Source organism: Setaria viridis, chromosome 7 (genome assembly GCF_005286985.2).
Source record: "Setaria viridis chromosome 7, Setaria_viridis_v4.0, whole genome shotgun sequence".
In the NCBI taxonomy this organism is placed as follows: Eukaryota; Viridiplantae; Streptophyta; class Magnoliopsida; order Poales; family Poaceae; genus Setaria; species Setaria viridis.
The window spans coordinates 28,875,436-28,895,004 of NC_048269.2; the positions used below are offsets into that span (position 1 = coordinate 28,875,436).

Consider the following 19,569-nt stretch of genomic DNA (forward strand, 5'->3'; position numbering starts at 1 on the left):
TTCGCCGGCGGAGGAGACGACTGACTCTGACAGAGCGCGCGTGTTGGATCTTGACCCTTGGCTGAGCGCAGAGCGCGTGCATGGGAACAGTTTCGGGCCGTGCCGGCGGCGTGCAGCTGACCCGTCTGTCTGTTCCCGTCGACTGTCCATACAGGACAAGTGTCAACTGGGACGGATCTTGCTCCCAAAGGTCTAAAGAGTGGTATCGTATATTCCATATCTTTGACCACGTGGATTAGAGGTAGCTGTCCGTGCTCTCCTTATTCTAGCGTTTCCCTTTTACTTCGGATGAACTGATCGGTGGACCACCTGGGGGTGTTTGGATACACTTCCTAAAATTTAATATCTGTTACATCGGATGTTTGAATACTAATTAGGAGTATTAAACATAGACTATTTACAAAACCCATTGCACAGATGAAGTTTAATTCGCGAGACGAATCTATTAAGTCTAATTAGTCCATGATTTGACAATGTGCTGCTACAGTAAACATGTGCTAATCATGGATTAATTAGGCTCAATAGATTCGTCTCGAGAATTAGTATCGGGGTTCTGCAATTAGTTTTATAATTAACTCATGTTTAGTCCTTCTAATTAGCATCCGAACATCCGATGTGACACTCCTAAAGTTTAGCACCTCGTATATAAATACCCCCGAAGAGTTTTTTAACAGCAACACTCAGCCCGATCATTACAATGGGGGAGTGACAGTGTGAGTGCATGCATTTTGGGGCAAGACAAAAGAGTAAAATGCAGGACCTGTTCTTAAACTTGTCCGGCCGCATCACTTAGGTTACCATCCTCTCAAAATACATATTTACCTCCTTAAATTTGGACTCGGGTGTCATTTAGGTTCCTATACTCTTAAATTGCAGATCTCCCTCCCTAAACTTGATTTTGGGTGTCCCTAAACTCCTGAAATGTTATGTCATCCTATTAATAAAACATGATAAGATCAAATTTCAAGCCATTATTTTTATTGGCATATTTCTAACTTGTTTTATTTGTCCCTTTAGCTTCTTCCAATATTCATCCAATAATTATCTTATAATCCCATGATTTTAGTTTTGTACGTGCAACTTCAAAGAATATTATGAGCACCTAGCAAGTTAAGATATTGCCTCCAAAGTAAAAGGTCATCAACCCTTGAATCCTTGGATTCAGCACATTAATATTCTCCACACACATTGAGCTGGAATTCAATTTATTTGACTATAATTAAATTACATATCTGTAAAAAAAGTTTATATTAATTTAATGGATATGATAATACTTTTAGAGAGGACATGGACCTAAATGGCAGTATTTTGGAAGTACGGAACCTTAAGTGATATAGGCCTTGTTTAGTTAATCAAAATCTCAACTTTGGCACTATGCAAAAAGAAGATTCCCCATCACATCAAACTTACGGTACATGCATGGAGTACTGAATGTAGACGAAATCAAAAACTAATTGCACAGTTTGGTTGTACTTTGCGAGACGAATCTTTTGAGCCTAATTAGTCAATATTTGGACAATAATTCACAAATACAAACGAAACGCTACAGTATACTACAGTGTTGACGCAGTGATTTTGATTGTCCAAAATCGGGCAACTAAACAGGGCCATAGTTGGACGAGTTTGATAACTGACCGAGTTTGATAACTGACCATGCACTTTCCTTAAAAAAAATTTTTGACTACCTGCAGTCAGACTTCTTCATACTACCAGGAACTGGGAGAGCCTGTGTGGTGGCCGATCCTCTGACTAGGACTTAACAGCGCAAAGTTAAAAAGGCAGACGTATGTCTTTCCTCCCCAACCCGATTCGCTTCCGCTAACGCCTCCGCTCGCCTTCACCCTGCTTCTTGTGCTTGTTCTTCGATTTCGCCCCCAAAGATTCCTTCCGCGTGCGGCTGATTGCTTGCTGCGCTTCCTCGTCATTGGTGTCGGCGATCTCACCGCCGGCCGCCGGAGACAGCGAGCCGGACCCTCATCCCACCGAGGTCGCATCTCCCCGTGCGTGAGGTGATTGGATTCTTCCTCTCCTGGCAGTGAGTGAACTCTCTTTTGGTTGTTTCAAATTCAAATCCTCGGATTTTGTTTGCTGCGTGCGCCGTGCTAATGCAAATCCATTCCTCTTTCAGGTTGCTCCTCTTCAGCGTGCAAATTCAGTCCCGGTTGACGCCACAGGAATTGGCACCCGGGATTCTTTTTTCTTCCTTTGCCTTTGTGAGGTTTCACTGAACCCCGATGCCCAACATTACGGCCGCCGCCCCAGCCAGCTGCTCGCCAAGCGGGGCGATTCTGGCGAGCAGAGCTCCTCGCCGCGGGGTCGTCAAAGGTACATCCACGTCTTCTTCTCTGCTCCATTCGTTGTCAGTGAATAAACATAACTCGAAGAGCGGCGACGTTGCATATCATTAGTACGGACAAAAGGGGAGTAATTTGTTGTAATTTCTGTCCCACGTCATGCACGGCTGCATTTGATTCAAGGCAGAAAGGAGGATTCTTTTTGTTCTTGTATGCTCTATAGCACGCACTTGCAAAGTCAAGTTTTTTACTTGACTTTTTATTCGTATGCCTGGAAGTAATGTACAACGACTGATGTCTGATTGATTACTTTCTTCGAGCAGCATATCCTGAGAAGAGGTTGGTAGCAGAAAATGTGAGGGTGCAAAACATGGTATGAGTCTCATTGCCGATTATATTTGTGCAACTTGTCATGTTGTTTTCAACTAAACAACATACTACAAAATGCAGCATAGGAAGGAACTAGAGGCTAGAATAAGGAATCAGCTGCAGAGACCTGAATTGCCACCTTCTTCATACGACACTGCATGGGTTTCGATGGTGCCCTTGCGGGGTTCTCATCAGTCTCCATGCTTCCCACAATGTGTTGAGTGGATATTGCAGAACCAAGAGGATGATGGATCTTGGGGTGTCAATCAATTTGACTCATCAGTCAACAAGGATGTTCTTTTATCCACGTTGGCATGTGTTATTGCATTAAAGAGATGGAATGTTGGCAGGGAGAACATCAGGAGAGGTATAAATTAAGGTTCCTCAAGATTTGAAGGTCTTATTGGTTCAGAGAAAATGATGCTGACAGGTCATCTTTTTCCTGTTTTGTTCTGAACAGGACTGCATTTCATTGGGAGAAATTTCTCTGTCGCTATGGATGAGCAGACCACTGCTCCTATAGGTTTCAACATCACTTTTGCCGGTATGCTTAGACTCGCCATTGATATGGGTTTGGAATTTCCTATAAGACAAACCGATGTCCATGGTATTCTTCACCTCCGGGAGATGGAATTGAAAAGGTTTGACAATGAATTATGCTGGCATAAAAATTGGTGTTGTACTTTCTGTGTGTTTGCAAATCATGGACAGCTTGTTTCGTTAAGTTAGTATTGATGGATTTATCATATGAATTGAAATTTAGTCTCAGCTTAGTTTTCTTTTCCTTGTTTTTGAAGAACAAAAGTCAGTTTTATATTTTAAGCATGTTAGATAACCATAATTTTGCTGCAAAGGGGGGCACATGAGTCTGTTCACATTCTCTTTTGATTAGATCGGAATTTGGCTGGTACCCATGGATAAAGTACTGAAAGCCCTGATAGTTGATTTAAGAGTACTCTTGATTTAATTTAGACAGGCTGTGGACAGTTCTTATGGAAGAAAAGCATATATGGCTTATATCGCGGAGGGGTTAGGAAACATGCTGGATTGGGATGAAATTATGAAGTTTCAGAGGAAGAATGGCTCATTGTTCAGTTGCCCTTCCACAACAGCTGTTGCATTAATCCACAAATACAATGATCAAGCCCTTCAATACCTAAATTTGCTTGTCAGTGAATTTGGCAGTGCAGGTGGGTTGCCGTAATTTTCTCCTCATCAAAATCTTGCTAGTATTTAGACTGTTGATCAATACCTAATGTCATTAGGCTTTTGCAGTACCAGCAGTGTATCCTTCTAAAATACATTGGCAGCTTCTAATGGTGGATGCGCTTGAAAAAATGGGAATCTCTCAGCGCTTTGTCAGTGAAATAAAAAGCATCCTGGACATGACATTCAGGTAATGGTCTTGTTTGAAAATTTTATATCTTCTTTTATTAACTTATGTACTTGACTATATCCAGCTTGCAGTCGCTGGTTACAGAAAGATGAAGAAATCATGATGGACATTGCAACATGTGCAATGGCATTTCGCCTTTTAAGGATGAATGGTTACGATGTTTCCTCAGGTTCTTCACAACTTACAAATCTGGAATTCCCTACTGCATTTGTTTTTGACCAACTAATGCACTAATTTACATCTGGAGCAGATGAGCTGTCTCATGTTGCTGAAGCTTCCACTTTCTGTGATTCACTTCAAGGATATTTAAATGATACAAAATCTCTACTGGAATTGTACAAGGCTTCAAAAGTCAGCTTATCAGAAAATGATTTGATCTTAGATAGCATAGGATCCTGGTCAGGCAACTTATTGAATGATAAGCTGTACTCTAATAGGGCACAAAAAACCCCGATTTTTGGAGAGGTGCTGTATAAAATTTGAAATTCTCATTTTCACCTAGGAGGTTCAATTTATGTTTATTTTTATGTTTTGATTTCAGATGGAGTATGTTGTTAAGTTTCCCTTCTATGCCACACTAGAGCGTTTAGAACACAAGAGAAACATCGAACATTTTGATGCTTGGGGTTCTCTGATGGTATCGACAAAATGCTCGTAAGATTCTAATTTTGCAGAAGAGCATCCCATCAAATATGATCAGTGTAGATGCTGGGTATCAATATTATGCATGTTGCTGTATCAGGTCTTTTCGTGTCAATCAAGAATTTCTAGCTTTGGCTGTTGAAGATTTCAGTTTCTCTCAATCTGTTTACCAGGATGAACTTCAGCATCTTGATAGGTAATCTTAAAGTTATGTTCCCTTGTCTTCTTTTTTTAATTTTTTCACTTAGGTAAATTGCTTAAATTTGTTGCAACAGTTGGGTGAAGGAGAACAAGCTGGACCAACTACAATTTGCTCGGCAGAAATTGACATATTGCTATCTGTCTGCTGCTGCTACCATATTCCCTTCTGAATTGTCTGATGCTCGCATTTCATGGGCCAAAAATGGTGTTCTCACGACTGTGGTTGATGACTTCTTTGATGTTGGGGGATCAAAAGAAGAATTAGAAAACCTGATAGCATTAGTTGAGAAGTACTATCCTTCAACTTGATGTCTTTGTTTACTCTTTATTAAGTAATGCTGATCTTTTATTCATGACTAATTGATCTCCCATGTTTGGCTAATGGTTTCCATAGATGGCATGAGCACCATGCAGATAAGTTCTACTCAGAGCAAGTAAAGATAGTGTTTTCTGCTATTTATGCAACAACAAACCAGCTTGGAGCAAAGGCTTCAGCAGCACAAGGCCGCGACGTTACAAAACACCTAGCAAAAATTGTAAGTCTGATGTGTGTCCCAATGATCTTGCATTCCGTTCTGTTCAGTACTGACAACTTGAAACTCATATGCAGTGGCTAGATCTGTTGAGGTCTATGATGACGGAAGCAGAATGGCAGAGAAGCCAGCATGTAACAGCAGTTGAAGAATATATGACAAATGCTGTTGTCTCGTTTGCACTGGGCCCCATTGTACTCCCAGCATTGTATTTTGTTGGGGAAGAGCTCTCAGAGCACGCTGTCAAAGATCAAGAGTACGATAAATTATTTAGGCTAATGAGCACTTGTGGCCGGCTCCTTAATGACATCCAAGGTTTTGAGGTATTTGTACCCCTTTTGCACATAAAGAATCATTCCTTGCAAGTTGCACACATATCTGCCTACTAGATTAGCATATCTGCTTGACGACATCCAAAAATAATAATCTCTCTTTTTTAATGTCTACCATTTGTGAGAATAGAAGCACTGCTAAATTTTTTCACAAAAATCAAGGTTTATAACCATGCTATTTTTCTGTTTATAGCTATTATTTTTTGACAAGAGTCCTTCTCAACCACGATTTATATTCATGATAATCTTGTAACTGGATGGTTTTTACAAACCATTGGTCCATGGGTGCAGAGGGAAGGCAGCGAAGGGAAGCTGAATAGCGTTTCACTACTTGTTCACAGTGGCAGTTCTGTGTCCATAGAAGCGGCTAAGAAGGTGATACAGAAGTCCATAGACACGTCTAGGAGAGACTTGCTAAGATTAGTTCTCAGGAAAGAAAGCATTGTTCCTAGGCCATGCAAGGAGCTCTTCTGGAAGATGTGCAAGATTCTTCACTTGTTCTACTTTCAAACCGATGGATTTAGCTCTCCGAAGGAAATGGTCAGTGCAGTTAACGCAGTCATCAATGAGCCACTCAAAATCCAAATGGGTGATTCATCCTTGAACATTTTATCAGAAAAATGAGGACCTCCTGCATTCTATATATCAAGTTCATATGAATCAGAGGCAGCAGCAGGCCAACAGCTAGTACCATACATTATAATTTGGCTGGTGTAGCGATGAGCAACGTAGGTTTTTCCGGCTGCTACCTTGTTGTACATGTATCTTGTGCATGGATCATGGTCTTATGAAGACCTGTGATTCTTTGATAGTGAGAGTTCGTTGTTCTCTTTCGCAAAATTTTGTCAAAAACTTAGGGTATTCTGGGAGTTTCTGACCAAAATCCCAAACCTATTCGCAGCTCCTTTCCCCTTAACATCAGTAGTAAGATGTGTTATTGGGTTCTTACCCCATTATGATAAGGACCATGTTGTGTCACAGTCTCACAGATGAGGTTTCCTTTGCAATCCCAATCCTTGCTAGTCGCACTTTCAGCTACAGATGCTTTGATCTCTTTCTCGACTTGTTCAGTGACATTCAGACAACAGATATCCTACTTTGCGACAGCTTAACCACAAGAGGGTAGAGATGCTCCGAGTTAGCGTGAGCACGAAGTTAGCATATTTGATTTAAACAATTGGCAAAGAAAGTTGAAAGTGAAGAGGGCAATGAGTAGCATTTCTAAGAGCTTGTGTACCAAATATGTCAAGGAATCACCTTTCAGCTTTGCACAGTATTACTCTTACAAAATTCAAAACAATACTAATGAAGAGGAGCTAGTTACAAAATCTGCAAGTGGTGTGGCCTAGAAGCAAAAGGAATAATAACCCCCAATGAACTTGGGGAAAATTTGCACATCTGCAGCCTGTTCTCCTGCTATTTGAGTGCCCTTATAGAAGGTCAAACTTGCACTTCTCATAGCCTGCAGATCATGAAATGGATAATATGATTAGAATCCATCTAAAAAGAATAGGGAGGAAAATGCAGCAGGTTTCAATTCTGTACTGCTGAAGTCACACCTACACAAAAGAATCCGAAGAAATCTCAAAGAAAACAACTTGATCCCCCTGAAAAAAAGAATTCCTCCTACGTTCTAGATACCCCCCCCCCCCCCCCCCCCTCATCTTCTTTATGTACGGTGTTTTAGGATTTGGAAATATCTAGTAAACGCTGACCATTAATTTCTCTTAGAATGCACTATCACTTGTTAGGGAATAAACCAGTCGGTTGGTAAGAGTGTAGGAGAAGTTTAGTCAGAGTCAGAGGGTCAGAGCGCTGCACTAGTCTTAGACACATACTAATAGCACACTCTAGTTTATCCAAAGCTAGATGCATATTTCTTGTTTACTACTGTACAGAATACATCATCCCATGATAACACCATTGAGCAAAATTGACAGTGATCAGTAAAAGGCTAAACAACAACCTAGAGCAACATTTGGCATGGGTAATCAAAACTGGGCAAAGTTACCATGACATGCACACATTGGAGCTAGGTGAGTTGTTGGTGCCTTTTTGAGGTGTTCTGCTTTAAGGTTAAGGGTAAAATAAGTTGCCGATGCTTACTTGGGTCTCTGGTGACAATGGTGGCGGTGCCGCCGAAGTCGCAGGTGCCGCCGGCCGCCTTGCTCTGCTGCCAGTAGCTGTTGAAGGCGAAGGAGGCGTGCGCGAGCACGGTGTTGGGGTGGTAGCACGCGCCGGTGGGTTGGATGGAGTCGCACTCGGCGCCGGAGCCGCACGCGTAGTCCATGGCCTCCTGGATGATGGGGTCCGGCACCGTCGGCTTCGCCACGCACCACAGCGTCTGCCCGGCCCCCGGCGGCAGCGGCGGCGCCAGCGGAGGCGGGTAAATGATCGGCGGCTGGAACGGGCCGCCGCCGCCACCACCACCACCGCCGGAGCCGGGGCCGCCGCCACCGCCGCCGGGGCCGAATTCGGGCGGGCTTGGCACCACGACGATGGGGCTCGGCGGCGCCGACCCGAATGGCGCGCCCGGGCCGGTCTGCGGCGGCGTGCTCGGCGTCGTGGATGCCGGTGGGCCTTCCTGGCCTTGACCTCCTCCCTGGCCGCCCTGGCCTTGACCTCCACCCTGGCCTTGACCTCCTCCCTGGCCGCCCTGGCCTTGACCTCCACCCTGGCCTTGACCTCCTCCCTGGCCGCCCTGGCCTTGACCTCCACCTTGGCCTTGACCTCCACCTTGGCCTTGACCGCCCTGGCCCCCGCCACCCGGGGCGCCGCTGTCCGGCGGGCTGGGCTCGAAGGACGGCGGCACGGGGGTGATCGGCGGCAGCGGCGGGGCCTGGTCCGGGATGGACGGGGTGAACGGCGTGGAGGTGAACGGCGGCGCCATCGTGGACGCCGGCGGCGCGTCCGGCGGGTTGACGCAGAACGGCGCGTTGGTGTCGCCGGCGGCGAGGCTCTCGGCGTCCGCGCCGGCGGCCGGAGGTGGCAGTAGGGGGCGCGCCGGCTCCACCGTCCGGATGAAGTTGAGCTTGTACAGCGCGTTCAGCAGCGGGTTGCTGCTCCGGCTCTGCAGCCGCCTGCTAATGGCTCTTGCTTCTGCTCCATTATTCATGCACCAAACAAACACAACCCTTGCCGCTTAATCATACGAGCACAGCATTATGAATTTATGATGTGCATAGTCACATTGATCATTGGCCTAATGATAATCATGCGTTTGAGTGAGAGAGATTGAAGTGCGCTTACCACAGTGAGTGGCGCAGAGCAGGAGGAGGAGCAGAAGCGACGGCACCAACAACCGGCTACTGATCATCACTCTGTCCTTGCGTGCCATTGCTCTGCCGCCGTGCCCTCTTCTTTGATAATGGCGCCAGCGCCCGTTGCCGCGGCTGGATGCTTATATCCGCGAGGCTAATAAAGGAGTGGCAGCAGCAGCGGCGGCAGTGTGGATCGGCCATGGATGATGGCGGATCTCCAAAGCGGCGGGGAAGGTAACCAATGCAAAAGCCGGCCGGCGCAGCGGGAAAGAGGAAAAAGGGGACGGATCGGCCGCGGTGGCGGTGGTGGATGAGATGATCCTGCACTATGCTCTCTCCGTCTCCGCTTTTCGCTTTACCAAGAAAACTGAACAAGTCCTGGCTCCGGTCCGGCGTTGCAAACGGTAGTTGCAGTGGCCTGGCCATGGCTACGGACTGTGGAGTGGGCAATGGTGGCTGCCGCCTTTCTTGTAGTTTAGTTTTGGTATCTATGCTTGCTTGCCAATAGGGAAAGGAAAATGCTAGTACGTCGCTCAAGGGCGCTGAACGTGCGACGTGTCTGCGTTTTTTCCGGCCGATTGCTTTGTGCTCAAGGTAGGGGACGATGCTCCTCGTACTCGTACCCTTATTGCCGTGGTGTGTGACTGGTTACTACTAGTGGCTGCCTTGTGGTCCTGTTGAGAAGCTGCAGTGGACGCAGGCAGCAATCATCAGCAACCGAAAGCCCTGTGAAAGATGGGCGACGGCAACGTGCCATGGTGATGTAACCTATTGGCTTGCCGGATCAGATTCGCGCGGTGCTTTTCTGTCTTCGTCGGCCGATGATGAGCTGAGGTTGACCGGAATCGGGGAGAGGGGTTGAATGGTTGATGCGTTTCTTGTCTTTCCTGGACTGTACGTACGGGAGAGATCTCCTCTCAGAAGAACAAAAATACTTTCAGGTTTCGGGCCGGGACACAGAGCAGAGCCCACAGGAGGAACAAGAAGAAATGCAAAGAGCTCGGCATCCATGACTGACTGTAGGCATCGATCGATTCGGGGCCGGCCCTGCCTCCTCCGTGCGTGGGCCGTGCGGCAGCGTGGGCTAGTGGGAAAAATAGTGCCGCGAGGCCGACCAGAATGTGTGTGTGTGTGTGTGTGTGTGTGTGGGGGGGGGGGGGGGGGGGGGGGGGGGGGGGGGGGGGGGGGACGAGCGGAACGGCTGGGGAGCGCGTGTCGGTGTCCTTCTTCCCTGCTCTTCGCCTCCTCGGACGACGGTGCTCGTCTATTCTGCCGGTTGGGTGGACTGCAGCCGCGGTCGCCGTCGCGTGTCGGCCGACGCGTGGCTACTGTACATGCCCCTGGTCCGTGGGCACAGCTACCCTCATCGTTACGGACAACCTAGCCAGATGACCCGCCGCCAATAGCGCGGCTATCGCTCCATACTAATATATTGTTTAAGAATTGTAGATTTTAAATTACCTTCATAAATAGATATTTGAGTAGTAATGCGATAGTTACTCTAAAATTTAAATTGAATTATTACCTGGAGTTATCATTGTTCTTTATTTTTCTTTTTAAGCAGGTCAGGTCAGTACTACGCGCGCGGCCAGCCGTGGCGGCCGCACCCACCACCGTCGCCGACGCCCTCGTCGAGTCGGCACGACGACGCGCCGCGGAATGCTCAACAATTGGCACGGCTAGGTGCAAGGACCGTTGTTGCGTGGACGACAGATAACACATGGTACGGCGGATTACTTGGGTGTGTTTGGTTGGTTGTATCATTTGATTCATGTATGAAATGATTCAAAATAATAATGATCCTTTTGTTTGGTTGGGTGAATTGTACCAGCTCATCCAGGATGAGACCATCCCACTTAATATATTATTCTACTAATTAGAGTGAACCATATGGTACAAGCAAATTGGTCGAACCACTTCATCCAGATCATCCATGCATGCATTATGTGGTGCACGTAACCAAACACACCCTTTGATGCGTGCGAGTGAGGGAGCGTGACGCTGCGCGTGTTCTGTGCGCGGGTCGTACCAGTGTTCCCTCGTCCACAGGGCAGGCATGTAGGCCGCAATCTCTAACACTGCAGTGGAGATTGTGAAAGTCCGCCTGTGAACAACCTGCGACTACCAAGAGTGGAGCTGGAGAAGAATAAAGGAGGTGCCTCCATAGTATCCATAGACATTCAATTTAATATGGTGAAAATTTAGATGTGATAAGGGACTAAATTTTTGCTGGTTGCGGCCGCATCCAGCACCTATAGCTCCGCCCCCGGCGACTGCCATTTGTACGTGCCACTGGTTAGGAAATGATGTAGCTTTGACGTGGAGAAAACGTCGGTGGATCAAATTTCAAAAAAAAACAAAAGAAAAGAAAACCTGGATGGATAAAAGCTAGGGAAATTTGTCCGTGGGACATTGTCAGAGTGCGGTTTCGGATAGAACACATCGTGAAAGTTAATTTTGTATCCAGCATACCGCAAAAATAAGATTTGGTCTACATCACGCCAAATCATATAAAATAATCATTACCATCTGAGAGGACCGGTAAAAAGACCATTTACCCTCGACCGGAGCCCCCCTGCCATCTCCTCCCTTCCTTCTCTTCATTCTCTCTTCCCCTCCGGTGGTATTTCTTCCTGCTGCTCTGCTCCCGTCCATCTCCCCGTCGCCGACCGTCGCGTGCTGCGCCGCTCGAGCTTCCCCCGCCGCTGTCCGCACATGCCACGCCGTGAGCCGCGCCGCGCCGACGCCACTTGCACGAGCCCCGTCGTAGCTGCCGCGGGAGATTTGTCGTGCGCTGCCTGCCATAGCTCGCGGGCGAGCTCACCGTTGCTGCCCGCACGGACTCAATGCTAGCTGCAGCTGCGGTTACTCCGGCGGCGCAACAGGCGGACGGAGCTGGGAACGTGGACGGGGAGCATGACATCGGTCGCCCAGCCCAGATCGCGTCCAGAGTTGAAATCTTTCTTCCCCTTCGCTTGACATCGCTCCACCGGCCACGCTTCGAAGAGCAAAGGTACAGGATTGGACTGTGCTGGACTCGATTTTGCAGTGAGGGAGATGTGGGTTGGTAGGTGGTTGTGCTTTTGAGATTTGGGCAAAAGAAACGAGATGAACGGGCACATGGGCATGGGCGCATGGCTACTCGACGTTGACATCCCACACGCGCAAAGGAAGAGCACCAAGGACACAAGCGTCCATTTACTACCATCTCTCGCCAGTAAAGATTAAAATAGTGGGTGCGGTGTGCTGTGAACAAATCTATATTTTCGCAGTGTCCATGCGACTAAATCATCGAATGCGGTGTGATCGGCACAAAACCATGTCTATAGGATATCTTGGGACAAAATTTCCTAGCAAGTATATTGGTGTGGTCTAATATGCAGTCTCATGCATTGACATGTAAGCTTAAAATGACTTAACAAAAAATCTGTACAATAGATTATCTTTTTAAATTGTCTTATAGTAATTCTATTTTCTTAATTTGTGCATAGAAAAAAGAAATAAATGAGTGGCATGGCAATCACAACTCGTACAATTATGGAGTAGTCGTTCCATAGTCCTAAACTCTAGTCTATCATGCGGTTGTTTCACGAAACAACGACCTCTTTCTTTCTCCTCGCCCTCTCTCCTTCACATTAGCAAGAATCCTACGTGGTATTGCATGAGACGACTTATAAAATTGCTGAGGTGTAACAATGTACTTGCTCTAAGAACTGCAGCAGTGATCGATCGAAGAACCTGCAATTTTATCCTTGCCTAAACCCGCGTATCAAGCTAGCTATTTCTTTTTTTAAACAAACTATGCAGCAGTGTGTCTCATAGCAAGAAGAAATACAAAACTGTAATCATATATAGGAGGCCATAATAAGATAAAAAAGGTACTTATTAAGAACTTGACCGATTGGACATTCACTCCACATGTTGTGCGGCCGGGATAGAACCAAGCATTGAGCTAACCACACCTATGCGTGACCGATCATCGTCATACATAGGCATAATGAAGTCACAAACGCACTGTCTACCGCTAACATTTAGGCAGCACACATCGCACAACACATGGCCTCTAGCCCGTCGCCTCGGCTCAGGCCTGAGGGCGTGGAGGGAGTCCACAGAAAGGAGAAGGATCTACTCTCATCACTCTAAAAAAGACTCACGGCCATCATGACCACCAAGAGCAACGCTGCAGCCGAACACATACAACCAAAAGGCAAGAAAAACGGGCAGAAACAAGACCTCCAACAAGAGCGTTGCATCAAAGAGGATGCGACACTCTAAGCTTCGTTGCCACCCGTTCAAGGAACCCGGACATGATTTTTAATTTACTCGAAGAGTCCCAATGCCATTAAGGAGAATTACGGCATCCACAAGCGTTGTCAAGCCAGCCCACCCCCACCACTCACACACAGAGCTATACTTTCAAGCTTATTCAACCAGGGACGTGGAATGAAACCCAGCTAATACCATAGCTTCGGATGGTTTCATAGGTAAGTGGTAAGGTAGGTAAAGGGAGGGACGCGTGACTGCAAGAGCGGTCGGGTGGTTATAACCCGATCCGAAGCTAGTTCTAGTCACGCTCAAGGACGGATCCAACGTGGGGAAGGGGGCTCGTGCCCCCCTACATATCGGCATTGGGATTGTGGGGTTCCTCCTGTTAGAATTACTTTAGATCTTCTTGTAATCGAGTCATACTTGTGTAGATCACAATGTGCAGGTTGTTGCGCATCGGATAGAGATAGAGATAGAATAGATTGCTTGCTTAAAGATCAAGTTGTAATCAAAACAAACTCTCATGGAAGTCTCTTAGGCACTTGCCTCTATATACCATGAAGTTGTGGATGTGCTGAGATAAGCAATCCATGTTCCACCAAATTCTCACATGGTAATCAGAGTTACTTCTTTCCAAACACATCTACTACCTTCCTTCCATGGCGTCCTGCTACTTCCCTTCATCGATCCAACTTGGGTCTGGTGTTTTGAAGAAACTCACGAGAGAGAACTACCGCCTATGGAAAGCCCAGTTTCTGCTCATGGAGATCCTAGAGGGATCTTACCCTGAGCCATCAAAGATCATTAAGGATGACAAGAAGCAGAAGGTTCCTAACCCCGAGTACCACTCGTGGATGGTCAAAGACCATACTCTACTTAGCTACCTAATGAACTCCATCACCAAAGATGTGCTAGGGCAGGTGGCGACGGAGACCTCCTTGGCTGAAACATGGAAGGCGCTAGAACGCATGTTCTCAACGCGATCGAGTGCATGCATGATAAATCTACGCATGCAACTCGCCCATCTGAAGAAGGGTGGCATGTCCACCACGGCGCCATTAAGGACGGCATCCACAAGCGTTGTCAAGCCAGCCCACCCCCACCACCCACACACAGAGCTATACTTTCAAGCTTATTCAACCAGGGACGTGGAATGAAACCCAGCTAATACCATAGCTTCGGATGGTTTCATAGGTAAGTGGTAAGGCAGGTAAAGGGAGGGACGCGTGACTGCAAGAGCGGTCGGGTGGTTATAACCCGATCCGAAGCTAGTTCTAGTCACGCTCAAGGACGGATCCAACGTGGGGAAGGGGGCTCGTGCCCCCCTACATACCGGCATTGGGATTATGGGGTTCCTCCTGTTAGAATTAGTTTAGATCTTCTTGTAATTGAGTCATACCCGTGTAGATCACAATGTGCAGGTTGTTGCGCATTGGATAGAGATAGAGATGGAATAGATTGCTTGCTTAAAGGTCAAGTTGTAATCAAAACAAACTTTCATGTAAATTTCTTAGGCACTTGTCTCTATATAACACGAAGGCGTGGATGTGCTGAGATAAGCAATCCATGTCCCACAAAAAGAAACCATGGATGCGCTTGAGTGAAGAGTTAGAAGTTGAAGAATGTGAGCTCAGCCCCTCCCCGCGCCCGGTACTCATGTTTAATTAATTAGGTACGAATAATGTCACACGATATTTCGGGCAAAATGATGCCAAATGGCTAGCTATGTGCTGGCTGGTGAGGGATCACATCCATCCCTAGCTGGGGCCCTGGAGATGGAGATATTTCGCATGCATGCAAGCCAAGCCAACAAGCCCCTACTGCAGATACACAGTGGAGACGTGACACAAACTGCTGTAATGTGCGTTCCGCCAACGAAAGATCGAGGTGAAGGCCTCCATGCATGTATGCATTCTCCAGATAGGTGTACAACTGGAGCAAATTATCTTCCATTCCACAGATGTGTTCTGGGCAATACTACACGTACGTGTTTAGATTTTTTTTTTGTGCGTGGTGGAACCTGTTTATTCAAAACACTATCGGCACCACTATTGGTTTCTACTCTTCTCAACAATTATGGAAAGTTTTTCAAAATAGATGTATCTCTGAGTGACCAACGATCTAACAAAATGTCAAATTCAACTTCAGGTCTGGAGTATCTGTGGCGAGAATTGTCGCATCCGACAAAGTCTGTGGCAAAAACTTCACCATATCCTTTGGTTTCAAAACACACTCAATATCACTTGATTGGTTTCTACTCTTCTCAACAACATACTATTCAAGTTTTTCAAAATAGATGTAGCTCTGAGTCAGTTAGGTAGCGTACCATTCAGGAGAGCTAAGCTTCTACTAGCAGTTTGGAACTAACCAAGATCACGCTCTGATGGAGCCCTCCCAAACATGGCATCATCGCCAACAACTACAGCCGCAACTACAGCATCAGTTAGAGAGAGAATGCATGCATGGCTGGATGAAAGGTACGTGGAGGTCGGCACGGGAAGGCGCCAAAGCCGTGCTGCCCACGCCCTTCCAACGGGCAGCCAATGCTTGATGTCGCCACGTCCTCTTGGTCTCTTGGATCATTGGACGGGGGACGCCGTCGCCTCCCTATCAATCCGTCTCGGGCCCGGCCCCTGCTGTAATCCCTGCGCTGTGTTCTTACGCGGAATTGTTTGCGTAGGGAGTAGCGTAGTACGTGAGCCCTGCTCGTACGGATGGTAGGAGCGAGGTATCCGTCCACGGATCATCCACTTGCAGGTCGTTGCAGCTGAACAAAGTCCAAGAAATGTGGCCCGATGGATGTGATCCACCGGTCGAGATCTTGTGCACCCCTTGGCACACGGTATCTAAATTCTAAAGATGATGGTAGACCTAGCTGATCTCTCTCTCGTTTATTCGTTCTTAAGAGTTTGAGTTTAATACTCCCTCCGTCCGAAATTGTAGATCGTTTTGACACTTCTAAATTCATCATTGACACTTCTAAATTATGAATTTAGAAGTGTCAAAACGACTTACAATTTCAGACGAGAGGGAGTATACAATAACTGTGGTTGAAACAAATGGAATCGATCTACTCCTCTCTGAAAAAAAAATCTGAAGATAATGCCAAACTGCCAATGGAGTAGGGCCCATTTCTGCCATGCAAGCAGATTGCAAGCATACACATGGTGCCTGTGTGTTGGAAAGAACAAACAACAGAGTACCCACCCGCTACTCCACACAAGTCGTTCTTGCACTGTTGCACAGTTCTAAATTAAATTTGCGGATCTTTTCTTTTAAAAAAAAACTTGAGGGCTCGAGACTGTATAACAGTTCTCTCTCCGTGTAGATTTGTAAGATGTGTACTAGGCATGCATATGTAGCCAACTAGTAGCTGCAATAGGTGAGGTAGTAAGGTTTCTTTCAATTCACCCAGCCGTGTGTGCATGCACCAACAACAGGGGTCGATTTTTTGGAGCTTGTATTGACGTGCTTACGGCGAAGTTCACGCATCAAGGAAAACGCAGGCACGCCAAAACTACAAGTCCACAACAAAACAACCGCGTGAGTGTACGGGACGAGCCACAGTCAAAAACCGGCTGTATTATGGCCAGTAGGCTGCTGTCGATTCAACCGCGACCTCACAACTCGATCACATGCGCGCGCGTTCCAAGAACGAGAGGACAATGCAAATCGCCAAGTCGCCATGACTTCGAGCGTCGAAGCGACGACGATCCAGTAGCTCGCTCCATCTCCACGCCAGCCACAAACATTGGCTGCCGGGAGCCCGAGACGACAGTGAGACATGGCACCAGCTCGGCCATTGCCGTTGCCACTTCGTCCACAGCCTCACGTACGCCTATATAAGCGGCGCCCCCAGCTCGCCCTGCTTCACTCGCACCACCACTCGAGCTGAGCTCAGAGCTAGCTACTAGCCTTCGCGCGCCATGGCGAAGAACCACCGCATTGTGGCCCTCCTGCTCGTCGCGGCGACGTTGGTAGCGCAGGCCGCGGCCTGCCCGTCCTGCCCGACGCCGAAGCCGCCGCCGCCGCCGCCGACGCCCGTGCCGTGCCCGCCGCCGCCGTCGTCGACGCCGCCGACGCCGTCGACGCCGACGGGCAAGTGCCCCCTGAACACGCTGAAGCTGCTGGCGTGCGTGGACGCGCTCAACGGGCTCGTGCACGCCGTGGTCGGCGCCAAGGCCAGCGAGAAGTGCTGCCCGCTGCTGTCCGGCGTGGCCGACCTCGACGCCGCGCTCTGCCTCTGCACCACCATCAAGGCCAAGGTGCTCAACGTCAACCTCGTGCTCCCCATCGCCATCGAGGTGCTCGTCAACGAGTGCCACAAGAACGTGCCCGCCAGCTTCCAGTGCCCGTGATCAAGCTCACTGTTAATCACTACGGCCGCGTATATATGTGCCATCAATTATAATATACATCAGCATGCATGCATCCATGCATGGGTTAATTAAGGTTATATAACTATAGTGTTCCATATCAGAGATACATATAGCTTAAGCATAGCTTTATACATGAGCTCTTTGGCTTGTGATAAGTATGGAGCTGCGTATATGCATTTATTTTGTAATTTTGTACCAATACCATATCATGAACCAGATATATGTATGAATAAAGTGTGCGTCATATATATGAAGTTGACAAAAATCTGTCCCATTTTCGTGCTAAACTAAAGATGCCATTTGTTTCCATGAAATGTAATGTAAGGTGCTTCCTTTTGTTAAATGTTCATTAATCCGCTGATGAAAGTTTTGTGGATTGGTTCTGGGGGGACATTGGGCATTTTCAGTCTTGATTGGAGTCTCTGTTCATTTTTCGTCTTGTTCCTGGGAGGTTTTTTGCCCATGAAAAGCGTTTCTGGAACGATCAAGATTTTATTCTATACAGTAAAAGACAATAATTTTGGCTCGGCAGGGGGAAAAAAAAAGGTCACCCGGTTACTGTCACTAGCCCAACGTTGGAACCGGTTGAAATTTTTTAAGGTTGGAAAACTACTGCTACACGCATCATAACATAGGGAGTTTCAGCCTTTCAGGTTAAACCTATAATGCAACTTTTTCGATTGCCGTTTTCCTATTAAAAAATTCAAGCAACTGTTACGGCACTGTTCAGTTGTTTTTAAAGAAAAGACACAACACCTATCCTTTAGTAAAGAAATGCACTGGACTCACTGCAAGAACAATTCACGGCAGGATCTGTACGGAATTGGAACTCAATGTAAGCAGCAGCGCCGCCAAATCATCGGCATGTTTGTATAAATCAAAACACAGTAACAGGCAGAAGGCAAGTATTTGCTCAAATTCTCGATCCCAATCTCTCCGCTTAGTCGGTTTCTCCAGCAACAAAGGGTACGTCGGTTTCTCTAGCAACAAGGGTACGGGTACGGTAGGTCAAGGGCATGTTTGGATGGATTAAAATAAAATTTAGTACTGACTAAATTTTAGACGTCTAAATTTTAGTTGGCTAAAATTAGTTCCATCTTATTTGGAGCTAGTGCTAATTTTTAAGCTATTTATTGGTAAAAGTCCATTCTATTCTTAGGGGGTGGAGGAGAAAACATGGCAAGATTTTAGAGGAGGGTAGTTTTAGACTTTTACGATTCGTGTCTAAAATTATTAGCCCCCGTTAGCTGGGTTTGGAGGACGAGGGCTAATGAACTAAAGTTAAAGTTTAGCTAGGTAGACCACTTTTAACCTCACTGTTTAGATCATCAGAGGCTTAGATCATCAGGGGCTAATTTTTAACCTTTAGCCCAGATCCAGGGCGACAAGTATAAGCACACGGCACACCACCGCCACGAAAAACGTCAGAATTCAAGCATAACAGCACGGGAGATCAGCGAGAGGTCCAGAAAGACGCACAAGCAAGTTGTTCATATCGCCGCCTACAAGGGTTGACAGTTTTGCTAATCTGGAAGAACATAACAAAATGCTGATGTTGACGACAAAATGTAACATATCGATATTCTACATATCCGTTTATACGGCGTTGTTCCGGTACAGGTACAAGATTGGCCAAGTAACTTTACCATTACTATCGAGGAAATTAGACAAACAGAACCACCACACTCCACTGTTCAAATGGAAAACGGGATCGATGTGCTGCTGCTTTCAGTAATCTGGATGGGGTTTGTCATGCTCAAGCAACTGCTTGGAGGGCCCTCTCGAAGTTTGCTTCTGACGATGCCGCGTTCTTAACTAGCACATGATCAGGATGTGATAGCTTCAGTTGGCTACAAAGAGTAATAAGAAAGTTAGAACTTAGAAGAAAACTACACTT

General features: G+C 46.8%; 4 protein-coding genes across 5 annotated transcripts in view; 2 read left to right on the forward strand and 2 right to left on the reverse strand.

Moving 5' to 3' along the window:
- The first annotated feature begins 1,749 nt into the window (after positions 1 to 1,749).
- LOC117864176 (ent-kaur-16-ene synthase, chloroplastic) lies at positions 1,750 to 6,607 on the forward strand. Of its 2 annotated transcripts, none has more exons than XM_034748194.2 (15): positions 1,750 to 2,035; positions 2,129 to 2,325; positions 2,618 to 2,667; positions 2,745 to 3,030; positions 3,124 to 3,304; positions 3,636 to 3,853; positions 3,939 to 4,059; positions 4,131 to 4,228; positions 4,310 to 4,524; positions 4,601 to 4,713; positions 4,802 to 4,897; positions 4,977 to 5,192; positions 5,297 to 5,438; positions 5,513 to 5,758; positions 6,059 to 6,607. In XM_034748194.2, exons 2-15 carry the CDS (start codon positions 2,235 to 2,237, stop codon positions 6,389 to 6,391), a joined length of 2,406 nt encoding a protein of 801 aa, XP_034604085.1. In that variant the 5' UTR covers positions 1,750 to 2,035; positions 2,129 to 2,234; the 3' UTR covers positions 6,392 to 6,607. The 2 variants fall into 2 exon arrangements, with proteins under 2 accessions (XP_034604085.1, XP_034604087.1); XM_034748196.2 differs by having other exon boundaries at positions 1,750 to 2,009.
- Positions 6,608 to 6,980: 373 nt separating this feature from the next.
- LOC117864177 (uncharacterized) lies at positions 6,981 to 9,612 on the reverse strand. The gene is made up of 3 exons (XM_034748197.2): positions 9,017 to 9,612; positions 7,874 to 8,866; positions 6,981 to 7,229 (listed from the first exon to the last, which is right to left on the reverse strand). The coding sequence occupies exons 1-3, from the start codon at positions 9,102 to 9,104 to the stop codon at positions 7,198 to 7,200; spliced, it is 1,113 nt and encodes a 370-aa protein (XP_034604088.1). The 5' UTR covers positions 9,105 to 9,612; the 3' UTR covers positions 6,981 to 7,197.
- Positions 9,613 to 17,145: 7,533 nt separating this feature from the next.
- LOC117862657 (putative lipid-binding protein AIR1) lies at positions 17,146 to 17,946 on the forward strand. The gene has a single exon (XM_034746159.2). The coding sequence runs from the start codon at positions 17,220 to 17,222 to the stop codon at positions 17,649 to 17,651; it is 432 nt and encodes a 143-aa protein (XP_034602050.1). The 5' UTR covers positions 17,146 to 17,219; the 3' UTR covers positions 17,652 to 17,946.
- A 1,281-nt stretch (positions 17,947 to 19,227) lies between these two features.
- LOC117862656 (coatomer subunit epsilon-1) overlaps positions 19,228 to 19,569 on the reverse strand; it is a 4,103-nt gene continuing 3,761 nt past the window's right edge. The window contains exon 7 of the mRNA XM_034746158.2: positions 19,228 to 19,522. Coding sequence (XP_034602049.1) covers positions 19,429 to 19,522 — 94 coding nt within the window. The 3' untranslated portion in view covers positions 19,228 to 19,428. The remainder of the gene's footprint in view (positions 19,523 to 19,569) is intronic.

What these genes read in the sequence shown, in the direction of transcription:
- LOC117864176 (XM_034748194.2), top strand. Translation starts at nt 2,235, where the DNA reads ATGCCCAACATTACGGCCGCCGCCCCAGCCAGCTGCTCGCCAAGCGGG. An exon ending in TCGCCGCGGGGTCGTCAAAG is followed by an intron (nt 2,326 to 2,617) that starts GTACATCCACGT and finishes TTCTTCGAGCAG; the next exon opens with CATATCCTGAGAAGAGGTTG. An exon ending in ATGACATCCAAGGTTTTGAG is followed by an intron (nt 5,759 to 6,058) that starts GTATTTGTACCC and finishes CCATGGGTGCAG; the next exon opens with AGGGAAGGCAGCGAAGGGAA.
- LOC117864177 (XM_034748197.2), bottom strand. Translation starts at nt 9,104, where the DNA reads ATGGCACGCAAGGACAGAGTGATGATCAGTAGCCGGTTGTTGGTGCCG. An exon ending in GCTCTGCGCCACTCACTGTG is followed by an intron (nt 8,867 to 9,016) that starts GTAAGCGCACTT and finishes ATAATGGAGCAG; the next exon opens with AAGCAAGAGCCATTAGCAGG. An exon ending in CATTGTCACCAGAGACCCAA is followed by an intron (nt 7,230 to 7,873) that starts GTAAGCATCGGC and finishes CATGATCTGCAG; the next exon opens with GCTATGAGAAGTGCAAGTTT.
- LOC117862657 (XM_034746159.2), top strand. Translation starts at nt 17,220, where the DNA reads ATGGCGAAGAACCACCGCATTGTGGCCCTCCTGCTCGTCGCGGCGACG.